At 44.1% G+C, this 14,602-nt stretch overlaps 2 protein-coding genes across 4 annotated transcripts in view; one reads left to right on the forward strand and one right to left on the reverse strand.

The window, feature by feature from the left end:
- The window catches only part of USP49 (ubiquitin specific peptidase 49), a 34,713-nt gene extending 21,403 nt beyond the window's left edge, over window positions 1-13,310 (forward strand). For both annotated transcript variants that reach the window (XM_072844583.1, XM_072844582.1), the window contains 6 exons: window positions 575-779; window positions 2,729-2,837; window positions 3,645-3,850; window positions 4,624-4,766; window positions 4,891-4,980; window positions 5,092-13,310. In XM_072844583.1, coding sequence (XP_072700684.1) covers window positions 575-779; window positions 2,729-2,837; window positions 3,645-3,850; window positions 4,624-4,766; window positions 4,891-4,977 — 750 coding nt within the window. In that variant the 3' untranslated portion in view covers window positions 4,978-4,980; window positions 5,092-13,310. The remainder of the gene's footprint in view (window positions 1-574; window positions 780-2,728; window positions 2,838-3,644; window positions 3,851-4,623; window positions 4,767-4,890; window positions 4,981-5,091) is intronic.
- Window positions 13,311-13,315: 5 nt separating this feature from the next.
- On the reverse strand, window positions 13,316-14,378 carry TOMM6 (translocase of outer mitochondrial membrane 6). Of its 2 annotated transcripts, XM_072844585.1 has the most exons (3): window positions 14,229-14,377; window positions 14,050-14,151; window positions 13,316-13,661 (listed from the first exon to the last, which is right to left on the reverse strand). In XM_072844585.1, exons 1-2 carry the CDS (start codon window positions 14,330-14,332, stop codon window positions 14,055-14,057), a joined length of 201 nt encoding a protein of 66 aa, XP_072700686.1. In that variant the 5' UTR covers window positions 14,333-14,377; the 3' UTR covers window positions 13,316-13,661; window positions 14,050-14,054. The 2 variants fall into 2 exon arrangements, with proteins under 2 accessions (XP_072700686.1, XP_072700688.1); XM_072844587.1 differs by lacking the exon at window positions 13,316-13,661 and having other exon boundaries at window positions 14,049-14,151; window positions 14,229-14,378.
- Window positions 14,379-14,602: the final 224 nt, after the last annotated feature.

The following is a 14,602-nucleotide window of genomic DNA, read 5'->3' on the forward strand; positions in this document are numbered from 1 at the left end:
ATGTTCTCGCTTGCTGCCTCTGAGTTTAATTGAAAACTTTTCTGCTGTTCTTATTTAGAATACTCTGGGCTCACATAAGAAAAGAAGGGTGTCTGAAATTTGTCCTTTCATGCTCCATTCAGGAATAATTTTTATTTAGTTAGCAGATGAAACATTAAAGGAATGATACGCTTTGAAATATGCAAGGAAAGTAGAGAAAATATGGAAGGAAGACTGCATGATAAATGGTAATGGGTACTTTTTGTAGTAGAAAACAGATCCAAGGTGCTTGTTACCCAACTGTGAATTGGTATTATATCTGTAATGGTGTTTATCTGAGGAAGTGAATCCCGTGAAGGTGAATATCGTTTCCATTTTTTTGAGAATTGAGAAAGTATTTTAAATTATCTGCTCAAGATAGACAGCTTTCAGACTGGAAATAAGTAGTGTTTCTCTTGACTCACAGATCATCTTTATGTCCATGAAACTGCACTGTCTTTTGGGCATAAACTTGCTCTTTAGATGTGAACGTAAATGCCAGTCTGCAGGCGTACGTGTACATAACTTCATTTGTGTATACACATTTCATTCCCAGGTCACCTGCATAACATGCAACTACAAATCCAACACCGTTGAGCCCTTTTGGGATCTTTCCCTCGAATTCCCCGAGCGCTATCACTCTATCGAGAAAGGGATCGTCCCTGTTAATCAGACAGAGTGCATGCTGACAGAAATGTTGGCCAAGTTCACCGAGACCGAAGCTCTGGAAGGGAGGATATATGCGTGTGACCAATGCAACAGTAAGTCGGATCCTGCTGATGTCTTTGCCATTAGAACCTCCGTCTGTTTTCCACGTGTCGGGTTTCTGATGTGTGTTTTGGGTGTCTGAAAACATGTATCACGGCCTACATGCATATGAAAACTGAGTTCTTCCTCGCTGCTCATGCTGTTTTGTTTCCTCCTGTGGATAGCTTCTGCTCCTTTGGGCACCACTTTGGAACCAGTATGTCATTCTTCTCTCATCCCTGCCGTTCAGCAGCACAGTTTACTGAGGGTTTAATACAACCCTGTGCAGAACTGCTCTTGCTGCTTGTGTTGGAGGGGAAGGGGACGGCAACTTCAAGAATTTTTTGGGAGGGGGAAGGGGACTGGATTTAGAGACAAAAGACGGAACCTTATCCCCTATGGTTTGCTCATCTCTGCATGGCGGGAAGGCTTTTATAACGAGTCATCTATATGCTGCTTGTTCTTGATTGAATCCTTTAACCAGAAATCACAAATGCAGAGTTCTCAAGGTCTGCTGTCAGGTTAGAGTTTCCATCTCTCTGTAGGCATTTTGTCAAGAAGCAATGAACTGACATTATTCTGGCAGTCTCAGGTTAATGTATTACCTGTTATATGAATGCACGTGTTTTGCTGCGCTCAGCTAGAAGATGACTTCTGCTTTCCTGTAGTAGGTCTGAGTATAAGGTCATTATATGCCTGAAAATAATTTTAGCCTTGTGTATAATCATGCAGCTCAGCTACTCTGATAAGCTGGACGTGAAATTTTTTTCATGCAGGTATTTATGGCAAATGTTCATGCCCTTGGGAGGAAAATGCCAATAATTTGACTTACATTGCAACTAAGCAGCTGAAGTAGCAAATATTTGTAGAGATCTGTTCTCTATCAACTTGCAAATTTGTTACCAAACATCTTCACAAAGCGTTAGGAAATAATCGTTGACTAGGTGTTCTTGAAACAAAGCCAAATATAATTTGAACAGATTCTGATTCACAAGTAATGTTCACAGAGTGTTGATATGGATGAATACAGCATCATCTTAACTCTGTTTTCTTTGATTCTTTGGGAAAGCCCAAATTTTAACAGTTACTTCAGAGTTAAATGACTAAGGAAACATTAACCAGCCGAAAAAAGTCAGGGAAAGGCAACCAGCCTGCATCTAGGTGCCAAAAACTATTGGGGGCACTGCTTGTCAGACGTGATGGAGGAGGAGCAACCCATCTGCTCTGAACTGGTGCAGTGAGGTGCAGAAATCTAATTAACAGGTACTTTTCTTATTGGAAGCTCTGAAAGCCACCTGTTTTCCTCCTGGTATGGTCGTATGTTCAGTGTCCTAGAAAGAGTAATCACTGGGAAGAGGAACCTTTTTCCCTCTTCTCCATTTTCGGTTCAGAGGTTGTTTTTTGTTCTTGGACAGGCAGAAACCCTGCGAGAGGTGGAACATTGCTCGAAGTGTTTTCTTCGGACTTGTATTAATATTGTTGAGCTAGTGAAGCTTGATGCCAAAAGCCTTATTTAGTGGTATACAAGGACCAAAGTAGTAGACAGAATACAATGTCAAATAATATTATTTGTATGCTGGTAGTTCACCTGTTGAAACTGCTACAGCCCTCAATGTCGTTGGCCCTAGCTCTGTCTTAATATTTCTGGTGTATTTCTCAGAGCAAAATGTCAGCATGAGCAGCTCAGAGGTGGTAACTGATTGCGTGATTATGAGCATCGCAAAAGTGAAAAAGTTTATGTATTTTTAAACGTGTCAGTTTTGGTCCTAGAGAAGTTCCTGCTCTGTGAGGGAATTCATAAGAAATGTTTACTTGCATGTCCATCCTATGAGTGCATGCGAGCTGGCTACTGCTACTGGAAAAAAAAGAGTTCATTATGTGCTCTTTTCCCCTTCTGAAAATCAACTGCACCCTAACAATCTTTGCCTTGGTTTTCTTTGTTGTTTGGCTGGTTTTTTGGTAGGCAAACGGCGAAAGTCTTCTCCTAAACCTCTTGTTCTGAGTGAAGCTAAAAAGCAGTTAATGATCTACAGACTACCTCAGGTCCTCCGACTGCACCTTAAACGATTCAGGTGAGTGGGGCACACTGCGTGGTGTCAGGCAAGCGGCTTGCCTCTGTCTTTTTGGAAAGAAGTGACTAGTGTGGGCCCGTAAATTCTCTCACATTCTGGTGAATACACGTGTATAAACATTTTACCCAAACCAGATGCGTGATACCCTCTCGGAGTACTACTTGCATGACAATCAGTAGCCTGTTTGTAGTGTGTTTTCTACTATGCGCACAATGTAATGTTTCATAAATATTAATACTGATTTCCTTGAATTGTACTCAGTAGTGTTTGTCTGAGTTTGCAGACAACTTGAAACAGTGGCTGAGAGATGGATGAACTGATCGGTTGAGTGAAAGATTTGTTGAAGCTGGAAGCCCATGATAGTTAAATGCCAATACTATGTATTTACCCGTTGAATAAAATATGGCAGGCAAAGTTCAAAATAGTATGAAAAGTTTCTAAAATGGTTAGCACAGGCAATTGAGGTGCGTGGGTTTTATATTTCTATAACTGAGTATTTTAAATGCTGTTTGACTGTCACAGTAGATGTTTGGCTTGCTTTGTGTTTGGCTGTTGCAAATCTCAACAATATCCGAACTATAATAAATGAGCATCAATGACAGAACCAGCTGTATGCAAAAGATGACTGTAGGAGATGTTAGAGCGAAAACAGAAGGAAAAAATTATACGATGCCTGCTTGACCCTAGCAGGGAAAGCTCTTCAGAGTTGTTTAGCAGTGGCTACTTTTGTGTGCATGTTCCCGCAGCCCGGTCCCACTGTCGAGAAGCAGGATCCCGAGTCTTTGATTCCTGCCCTTGTGTTTGCAGGTGGTCTGAACGTAATCACCGCGAGAAGATTGGGGTCCATGTCCTCTTTGACCAGGTATTAAACATGGAACCTTACTGCTGCAGGGACTCTCTCTCCTCTCTTGACAAAGAGACCTTTGTCTATGACCTCTCCGCTGTGGTGATGCATCACGGGAAAGGGTTTGGCTCAGGACACTACACAGCATATTGCTACAACACAGAGGGAGGTGCGTGTGCCTTATTACGGGGGAAACAAATTCAAGAAACTCGTGTTTTATTCCATAGACGTAGTGCGTTGTAAAGCTTTATGATCAAAGTTGTTTGGAATCAAGTTTCCTGACATTCGGTAGTTTGTTTCCCAGAATGTATTGCTAGTAGCATGCTTTCTTTTTTTTTTTTTTTTTTTTTGCATAAAGCCACAGATTGCTGCTCTTTGCTTTGCGGCCCTTTGGGATGCCTTTTATTGCTTGCTGTTAACAGCATGAATGCTTCATTTTCTCATGCGACGTAACTCCATGGAGCTGTTCCAGCTGGGTGTCTTTTCTCAGTATCCTTGGGATGATGAGATAAACAGAAAGTGTTTTGAAACTGGAAAGGAACTATTCATGAATAACATCCGCAGGGTTTTTGTGAATTTCCAGCAGTCTCTTTCTGCAGCTGAATTAGTATTGACTCTGCCTTCTGACTTGTGGAGAAAGAGGTACAAATTTGTTATCTCCAGGGAATTTTTATTTTCCTAATTGAGTTTTTGGGCTATAATATACAATTGGTTAAATTATGATTTGGTATTTCTAAACTCTGTTAACAGCACAGAAATGATCAAAATGTTTTCCAGATTAGAAACTCCTTTCCAAAGCATCTGCAGAGGAAAAGATAGAGATGCCTTTTCTCCTACATTGCCCTTTTTCTCTGTGGATGTTTCCTATGAATAGTTCCCAAATGCATTCAGAAGGAATTATGCCTCCCTTACTAATGTCCTCTTTCTCACTTTGCTTCCTAGGTTTTTGGGTCCACTGCAATGACTCCAAACTGAATGTATGTAGCGTGGAGGAGGTGTGCAAAACCCAGGCCTACATTCTTTTTTACACTCAAAGAACAGTGCAGGACAAAGCAAGAATCTCAGAAAAACAACTCCAAGCTCAGGTGCCGTCCAAAAATAGTGATAAGGACAGAAGACTGACATTCCCATGATGGGGAGCTCTGTAACTCAATCAACAGTCTCAGTTTTTTTTAAAACCATTGGCGTTCACATCTTTCCTCTTTGTAGGAAAAAAGGCTCGCTGCAGAAAGGGGATCAGATCATGATGTTTGCCGCCCAGGGTCTGGAAAAGCGTATCGAGCTGTGCAATTCTGACACGTAAGATTGTAGTCAGAATCTTGTTTTTTAAAGCATCTTGTTGTTAAATTATGCTCACAAAATGAAATGAGAAAGTTTGATGCTGTATATCATTCATCTCATATCAAAAAGGAATTGCGTAAGGTGTGTAACAAATGAGCACAACCAGGATGTAGAAGCATTCAACTGGCTTGAAAAACCTTCAGTACCTAGTAATGCTGATAAAACTCCAGAAGGAACAGGTATAGTACCCTCCCCTTTAATTCCCATTCAGATTTCCAGGGTTTGAATCACACCGTCACCCAGGTATTTATTTGAACGGTTGTTGGACAGATGGAGCCGAGTGCCCTGAGAGCCATTCTTGCTGGAGAAATGTTTAACGTTCTTCTACCAGAGAAAATATTCCCCCAGGCCTTAGCTATCTCTGTGATACCAATTTCTTTGCCATCAGTTGAGGGCAAACCTGTGGCTGGCAAGCTTTGCCAACAGCTCTTCTCAGTGTTACTGGGGCTGTGTGCACCCTTGGTGGTTTATTCTGTGGGCTGAACTGAATTGGCAGCTAAATTCACTAGGAAGGTGATTTTAAAACAGTTCTGCTCTGGAGAAGGTGTGTTTAAAAACAAAAACAAAACCCTGTGATAAAACAGGAATGTACCTGTGTGTCGTATCTGTTTACAGTGGCAGCAAAAACAAAGCCTATACTACAGGCTTCTGCTGGCATAACTTTGTTGACTGGGTTTATAAAGAAGTCTGAGCCCTGGCTTGCACAGCTGTGACAGCAGAAGCATGGAGCATGGAGGCATCTTACACTGGCAAACTAGCACTTTTTTACAAGTGTGGCTTGTTTTCCTCAGGGGAACGGGGTGGTGGTAATACCACAACGGTGGGAGACAGAGCTCGCTTCTGTTACTGCTTCTGTAATGGAAATATTAATTAATTGCGGTTGTCACACGAGGCCCAGACTAACCGAAGGCAGCGAGGTTGCACAGGTGTAGCGCGCAGAATTCAGCCTGTGAAGTCTTTATTTCTGCTGGGACATAAAGGGAAGGAATGTAGTTAAATCTCAAATTCCATGTTGAGTTTGAAAGGCTATAAAAATGTCTGTATCTGTAATCATCTTGATTTTAGAATTCTATGAGCAACATAGGGCCTTAGTTGACTATTTATAGTCACTTCTCAGCCTACAATTGCACCTCAGGTGTTTTTATAATTTGGGGGTTGGCCATTCACATTTCATGTTTTAGTCAAATCTGAATATGTAACTGCAAAGAGACCTTCAGTCTTGATGGTTTGGGTTTTTTTAAAGTTGTTAAAGGGGAAGTAATCTAAAATATGAGCTGCTTCAAAAAAAATTGGTTCCATTTTCAGGCAGAGAAGTCCTGAAAGTGTGTTTCTCTTCCTCCCTCTTCTCCTTTTATTCTTGTCAGCGTTTGCCCGTCAGATACACACTGACAACCCTACGTTCTTGTTGGAGGGGGTGAAGAGGTAAGTTTCCCAAATACCATTCCTCTCTTCCCACTGCCACTACTGTGACTTTTACTCTCCTGTCCTATGGGCCAATTGGTCTCTCTCACTTTGGCTGCTGTTAATCGCTTCAGCCACGCAGAGACGAGCACAGCAAACAAGAAACTTTTATCATGTCAGAGCACAGTGTCGCGCTAGATCTCCTCTGTCCTTAAGGTTTCCCATTTCTTGTACGTCTGAGCAACATGCTGCTTTTTGAGCCTACAAAAACTGTCTTTTTGACAATTAAGTATAATTTTGAGATCATGTGCTCTTATTTTTTGGGAGATGAGACAGTTTGAAACAGCCCTATGGGAACTGATGAAAAAGTTTTAGTTTTGGTTCTCTAAATGTAGCAGGGTGTGGAAGGATTTCTTATGAATGTCTGTATATCTTTGTATTTACTAGCTAGGGGATTTTTAGTGCTACCAGTAAATAAAATGAATAAAAATGCAATAGGCCAAATTGAGATCCAATAAAAGTAAATGTGGCTCTGCTGATTGCAGGGGAAGCTGAGTTGGGTTCAGCGCAAGTAGAAGTTGACATTCCTGAAGGAATCAAAATCAAGTGCTTGTGATGATTGGATACATGGTGGACTCTTTTCTAGAGCAAAACATATGCTCTGTGAAGACTGTCTGTCTCAAAATGAAAATTAAAGGAAAAATAGTGCTCAACATTGCCTTTTTAATCTAAGAGGTGCAAGGGAAAACTGGTATTTTTCCCACGCATTTGTCCTTCCAGGCCTATCCACCCTTTAAGAGGATTATATTCTTCTAAGTGACAGTCATGATTTACTATGGTGCGTCCACTTTCTGAATCCCCTAGCCATGCTGGCCCTGTTTATATAAAAATTCAATAGAAAGGCAAACCGTAATGCAGCATTAGTTGTTACTGCAGTGAGCCGAGACTCTTCGCTATGAATGCTCATCTTTTGACTGAGTGTTTTGCATTAATATTTGAATTCAGGTAGTAATACAGTTGTCACGTGAATCGAGTGGGTTGCAGAGGGGAGTGGGGAGCTGGGAGCGTACCTGTAGCCGTTGCTGCGCCTGATTGCCCAAGCAGATTTTGTAGCATTTGCTGGTGACATCTTTGGACATTAGTGGCCTCTCCATGTGACGTTAGCCTAGTTGTGCTGAGATGTGGAGATACTGCAGTCAGAAAAATGATTGCCCTGATAGGGAAGGAATGAATTATACTTCAAAGTAAAAAAACTTGCTTTTTCCAACACTGTGAGGTTTCTGTAATATTTAGCTTTTATTTGGAAGCGATAGCGTATAGCATTTTTTATGCTGTTTGGTTTATATTTGTCTACTGCAGGCTTCTTTATATAAGCATAGCCCAATGCTCCCTCTATGATGGACACTGTTTTATAGTGTCCTGTTTGCCAGAAATTCTGATTGGAAGTTACCTCTCTACATCAGTAAGATGAAAATACTACTTGCAATTACAGTGAAGCCCGCTTAAGTGCATGCCTGACAAAGGGTAGCCTGTAAAGCCCGCTTTGTCCTCTTCTAACGGTATGGCTTCAAATCCTGCTAATACACTGATGCGTATTTAGAATAATTCCAGGTTTAGGCTCTGCTTTTGCAAATACACAGGCAGATGATGTGACTTAACTCATGTGTGGAGTTCAGTGGTCACAGTTGTGAGTTGCAAGCTAAGTGTCTGCAACATAAAACCCTTTATTTTGGTACAATTGAGAGCAGAATTGGTTTCTCTGTGTGCTGGGATTCCTGTACTGGGGTTCCAGTCTTGTAGAAAGGAGTCAGTTGCCTTGAGAGATGCTCAGAGCAAGTGTGAGGTTCTTGGCACCTTTGCAGGTCATTGTCTGAAGGCGTAGGAAGCCACTGTACGCTGGCAGACTGTCAGCCTCGTGGGTATGCAGCCTTTGGGACAGAACTGTTCCCAGCATATCCTTATTCCATTCGACTGGTAAGTAAATTGGCATTCCTTAATTGTATGTTTTTAATGAAGAATCTTAATGTATTCATGGCCAGGTATGATATAGCATCTGCTGCTGTTGTCAGAAAACACTTTATTTTAGCTAACTTTATTCCACTAGCAAGTTAGTTACATAAATTTGCCTTTATGTTATCCCTTCACTGTCTGTGTTCCCAAGTTAAACTATGCATACTGCAAAAACAGTTTCTCTGCAAAGCACTGAAAAAACAATTTTTTTCCTCATTACTTCTGACCAGAACAATTCTCTGGTCTGGCTTTGAAGTTGTTAATGTGAGGCAGCAAATGGAATAATGCATATTAAATGCTTGTTGTCAAACTTTTCTGGGTGGCAGTACCACCCCCGCTTAATTAGGGACTTCCAGACATTTTTTTGAGTGCAAGAATAAAATTAGAAATGGTAAAAACATTAAGTGTGTCCTATGGACTCGCTGTCAGGAGGGTTTTTTGCTTTTAGAAGGCAAGGCTTCTAGCATAAATATTGTCTTGGTGGTAATTTCGAAACTCTTTTATTGATTGTAACGTCCCCAGGCCTGAATATGCTTAATTTCATCCCAATGAGAGAGACTAATGAAACTTCTGGCGGTTGCCGGATCACCCCGGGATGAGCTCCAGTGGAAGTCAATGGTGTTGCAGAATGAGAACTACGTAAGCAAGAGACAGGGAGATCAGTTCTACCTGCCAGTACAGTTTTGTGAACTAATTTTGTATGATTCCTTAGATTCGGTGCCTTGTATGCAACAATATTTTGCATGGGACAGAAACGTTGGGAAGTAAGTCATGAATTCCCCCCTCCTGACTGAAGCAGCAGGCAGATTTGCGTGTTTTTACAAGTACTCAGTATCACTGACATTTTTACATTTGTATCTGTACGTGAATGAAGTTTACCAGCAAGCTGAGAAGCTAGTATTTTAGTGTTACATGTTTGAAATCTCTGTATTTGTAATAATTCAAACAACAGCTTGTTCAAAGGCGGATTAGATTTGGCTTCTCAGATTTTCTTATGTCATCCAGGCCCCTCCAGTCAGGTCCGTAAGTTGATGTCTGTCAGAGCATGTAGCATAGAGCAAGGATTAAAAACTCCAGTGGGCTTTTTGGTAGAGTAGCTGTAGCTTTGGGAAGCACCTTCTGTTACAAACCTAATTATAATTGCTGGTTTAGAAAAGAAAAAGAAATACAGTTCCCATTGTCATGGCAGTATTTGCACAGGTTTCCTCTTAGCAGCCTAGCAAATACTTCCACACATGAGCAAAAGCATGCCATGGTAATGCCTGCGTAAATTTAATGTGCAATAGATACAGCTGAGTAAGGTGGCCAAGTGTCCCTTCTTCAAAGTAAAGAGTAAAATCCAAGCACCAGCTCTGAACACTGCCTTTTTGTGCGCATCTAATCCCTTCAGCGGGTTTGAGATCAGATAGGATGGACTTAGGTTGAGAATTTATTGCCTGTGGGAACGTAAAACCTCAATTCAGTGGGTTTTTTGGTGTCTATTACATTAATATCGATACCTGTTCATTGCAGATGGGGATGTGAAGCATTCTAGCAAGCGTCTAAATTTGTAAAACCCCATGTTCAAATGATCAAAAGCTACATACCTTAGTTACCTGTACCAACTAGTGATTATTTGTCTTAGTTGATTTTAGGGGTATGCCTTTAGGCTGCTCCTTCTGTTGTACTGATTTTTATTTTGTGCATGTGTGTGGGTTCCATTTCTTTAAAGGATGGTGGGCCAAAATACTTTCAAAAGAGTTCTTAAGTCTTAAAAATGAGCTTTGCAATGTACATTTCCAAAAGGGGAGTGGGGGGGAGACTGACTGACTTTAACCACTGTTAACTATTTATTGTTCCGAAGCTTGTGCACGGTACAGGATGCATTGCAGTTACAGCAAAGTGCTGTACCCTTAGGGTTCTTCTTGAACTGCCGTACTACTGATTTGGTGCAGGCTGGGGGTAGGGAAGGAGTTGGGATGAATGAAAGGACCAGTAAAAAGAAAGCCAAGCCGACCGCAGCAATAAGCTGTCATCTAAGTTTAGAAGAGACAGGAAGCGTCTGATATGGGGACCTTGTGTGTTAGAGGATTGCGTGCTTTGCAGGCAGAGACATTAACAAAATCCAAACACAGTCTCGTTATCAGCGAATTCCTACTGTTTTTGCGGCAAAAACTTTCTCTGATCTGTAGCCTCATACTGGCAAAACGAATGGTGCTTTTCCATTAGAGATTACAGTTCCTAAGGAACAGTACCCCAAATTCTCAAGTTTTAGAAAGGAGCTGCCCACAATGTTGCTGTAAATGCGTCGCATAACTGGAAGCGAGAAAGGAGATGATGCAGTTGATGACTTTACCTAATTTGATTTGTAATTTTTAGTCTTGATAACATACTTCCAATAGAGGTGGCAGGTGGTGAATTTGATTTTTTCCATGCTGAAGCGCTGCGCCCTGACTTGTCAAACTAGGACTTGGTGGAATCTGGAGTGAGGGCCTCCTCTTGTTTCTGTTCCTGCTTTGCAGCCACTTTCTGAGTGAGCATGTCTTTATGGGAGCGTGGGACTTGTGAATGTTGCTCCTGCTAGAGAGGAACTACCACATCCCTTCAACATGGGCAGGGTTAAGTGTAAAGTACTTAGGCTAGCCTTATTTCCTTAGATAACCATATCCGTACCATGGGGATAATTTGTACTGCTACAGCTGTGTTAGTATGAATCTGTGCCGCGTTGGTGGCTAGACAAGGTTAGAGAATGTACGATAGCACGGGCAGGCCAGAGCTATGCACATGAATAATGTCACCACAGGCTCGTGGTGCACCGCTGAACAGAATCGGTAGCTGAGAAATTAGGATAACCACCTGTGAGGCGCCTTCTCTTTTGCACAGTTAGCGTAGTGTTTGGGCTGCATCACTCCACACCTCTGATTTTGGAATGGCATTTTCATAGCAACTGTCATCTTTCACTCTCCTTACATTTATTAAATGACATTACTAGGCCTGGCCCTTAAGGCTATTTCCTACTGCTACAAGATGAACCACATATTTCCATGTGAAACCCAAGTTTTCACCTAGTTTCTCAGACGTGTAAACTACAGTAACTTACCACTGGCAACCTAGAGCCCATGTAAAAGAGAATTAGCTCCTATTTTTTCTCTGCTTAACTTCAGCTTTGGTTAAGCAGTCACAAACTCTTTTAAGCCACAGCCTTCTATACATCTAACGAGCAGTTTACAGGAAAGGAACAAGTGGATAAGTTTGTTTCCAGTAAAACTTTTTTTTAACAGGTCTGCCTTTCCGTAAAAGAAACTTAACACAGCTTAGAAACTTCAAACAGCTCCTCCGAGAGGAGTGCTGCCCGGGCGAGCTCCCTTAAGGTGTGATGGGCTTGGGCAGGATGCTGCTGGCGAGACCCTGCTTCTGCTAATGCCCTGGAAGCTTCACTCTTGACTTGAGTAAGGGCAGAATTAAAGCTAATCTTCAGCACTTTAAAAAAGTTAATCCCGCTCTAGGTTAAGGTTGCTGGAAGGGTGCTGTTGGCAGAGGCTGGGTAGAAGACAGGCAGTTTTCCCTCAGTATGAAATCCCCTGGCAGCCCTTGTGGAAAGAGGAGTGAAATGCTGCACCGCTTTCTTGGGTGAGGAGCCAGGCTGGAGCTTGGGTGGGTTTCCTGATTTTTCAGTGACTTCTGTGGGGGCTTTAAGTCAGAACAGCCTCTAGTTTCTGTTTCAAGTTTCTGGTACTTACGTCACTAATGACTTAAGCTGATGTATGCCACGCTGTGCTCATGAATGAGACTGCCTTTGCTTCAAGGACACTCCCAGGCAGCAGCAAGTGACAAGAGAATCCAATTAATTACTGAATGTTTCTGGCAATCTGTCCAGCTATCTTGCAGCTCGGTGCAAGCGAGAAGCACTGCTCCTAATCGGAGGTTCAGCAGCTTTTATTTTAGTCAAGGTTTGTTAAGACAACATCCAGTAAGTCACCTATGGCAGCCTTATGTACTTAACTGCATGAACTGCCCCCTGCCTGAACCCAGGCCTTGGGAGGAGATTAGTGTGTTCTAAATGAAAACTAAGATTAACTATAAAATGACTTAATGTTCTAATTAATCCCTTTTTCCTGCAGAAACAGTTTCTGCATAACTTGGATTATCCATACTTCAAAAGAACTTCATTTCTTCACAGGATGTTAAAACACCCCGCTTTGAAAACGGCATTTTTAAGAATCTGTATCGGTAGTGGAATGAGTTTCTCTCTGGGGCAGGTAAGGGGCAGTTCTCGGTCACAAAACGCGGAGGCAGCGCTACTTCAGAAGAATGTCTTAAAATAAAAACCCGTGCATAACGGTCCAAAGAATCTGAAGCCATGTTGCAGTCCTACTGCCATAATGCTCAGGGCTGGGAAGTTTATTCTGCTCGAGAAATAGCATCTTCGAGGAGCCGTTGTGTAACGTATCGGAGTAAATCACAGCCGCAGCTCCCACGTCAGCCTCACGTGGTGCTTTCGCTGTCCCCCGGAACAGCTTCACCACCCACAGCTGGACTTTAAAGTTGGTAACGGCAAGGTGTAGTCTCAGTCCAGGGCACTAAAATACTATGCAACACCAAATGGCTTCTTCTTCCCACACACAGTCATCGTTCCTTTACAGTAAATGTCCCAGCTTTATCTCATCCGGACATTACCCAGGAAACCTTCTGGTGGTTAGAGTTTACCTAGGGCTTGTCACAGTTTTGTTTTTCCTTTGAATAAGTAGCTGATGGGTCCTGCTTACAACCCAGGACTGGACTTGTTCCTTTGTCTTTCGGGTGTGAAATATAAATCATGTTTTTATGATTTTTTTGTAAATCTTTACTCTTTTTACACCTTGTTTTTGTAAGCTGAAGTTTCTTATTAAAAAAATGAAATTCCAGCGGGTTATGTCATTATTCTACAGACTTTAATAAACATCTAGGTGGGGGTACAGAAGAAAATTCCACGCACAATGGCTTCGCATCCTTGAGAAAACTATTCTCGTTGTGCCTTGCAGAATGAATTGAAAATAAATTCTCCCCCTCACACTTAAAAGCTCTCCCCCCCCCCCCCTTGTCACCGCTTCAAGCGTGACAGCTTTGAAGTGTGAGCAGCAGCTCTGGAGAGGAGGAGAACAGAACGGTACTCCCGTGAAGGTGTCAGAACTGGTAACGGCTAAACTCATCTCTTCTGGTCCTCGTGTGCGGGGGGGCGAGCTCTTCTCCCTTGCAGCTCTGTTTCTTTCCTAGGAGAGCAGTGAAGGAGCGTTAGGGAAGGTTGGTTCTAGTCTCATCTACTGGCGTAAGGCGACGTAACGCAGCTCGGCAGCTCAGTCTGTCAATCAGATGGCTTCAGGCTTCGGTCTTCTGGTGCTAGAGCGCGCTCGGGGTGCGGGGACTGAAGCGTCCCTCCTGCCCCTCATCTGGTCACCGCGCTCGGTGACGTCCCCTCGCTGGGGGGGCCCCGACCGGCTCTGGGGGGGGGTGTCTGCCAGCAGGAGGGTACGCACCCGTGGGTCACCACGGTTGGGTCACCGGTATCTGGGGACAAGTTTTACGGAGCAGCGCAGCAGGTCCCCGCTCGGCCGGAGGTCCCTTCTCCCTGCGCCCGCCCCTCGCTCCCCGGGGACTCACCGCCGCTACGGGACGGGCTGCGGGGCCATCAGGTCGATGTCCGTCAGGTTCCGGGCGACCCAGACTCCAGCGGCGAAGAGCCCCAGGTTCACCAGCAGGTTCCTGAAAGAGAAACCGGCAGCGCTGGCGCTGGCTCCGGTCCTGGTCCCACTCCCCGCCCGCCCGCCCGCGGCCCCGACCTGCGGAAGTCGTTCCGGTCGGTGGCGAAGCGGTATGCGCTCCGCAGCCACCCCCGCAGCCCCTGCGCCGCGCTCCCCGCTCCGCCCGCCGCCGCCGCCGCCATGCCTCCGCCTCGCCTCGCCCTGCTCCGCCGCCGCGCGATGCCGTCACTTCCGGCGCGCGGCGGGGGGCGCGCGCCGCGCCTCCGCGTGCAAGCCGCGTGGCCTCGGCGCGGGGTGCGCGGGCCCCGTGCAACGAGCAACGTGCAACGAGCAACCCGGTGGGGCGGCCTTGCGCGAAGCGCGGGGCTTCCCGTGCAACGGGGTGGGGGGGTGTCCGCCCCCTGCCGCCGCCGGCACCCGCGCCTTGCACGCTTGCGGCCCCCCCCGCACGC

This window comes from Ciconia boyciana, chromosome 23, assembly GCF_034638445.1.
Source record: "Ciconia boyciana chromosome 23, ASM3463844v1, whole genome shotgun sequence".
NCBI lineage: Eukaryota > Metazoa > Chordata > Aves > Ciconiiformes > Ciconiidae > Ciconia > Ciconia boyciana.

Bases quoted from the DNA above. Each gene is read 5' to 3' on its own strand.
- TOMM6 (XM_072844585.1), bottom strand. From the start codon at position 14,332: ATGGCGGCGGCGGCGGCGGGCGGAGCGGGGAGCGCGGCGCAGGGGCTG. The intron at 14,152-14,228 runs GTCGGGGCCGCG...TTTCTCTTTCAG, and splicing joins GACCGGAACGACTTCCGCAG to GAACCTGCTGGTGAACCTGG.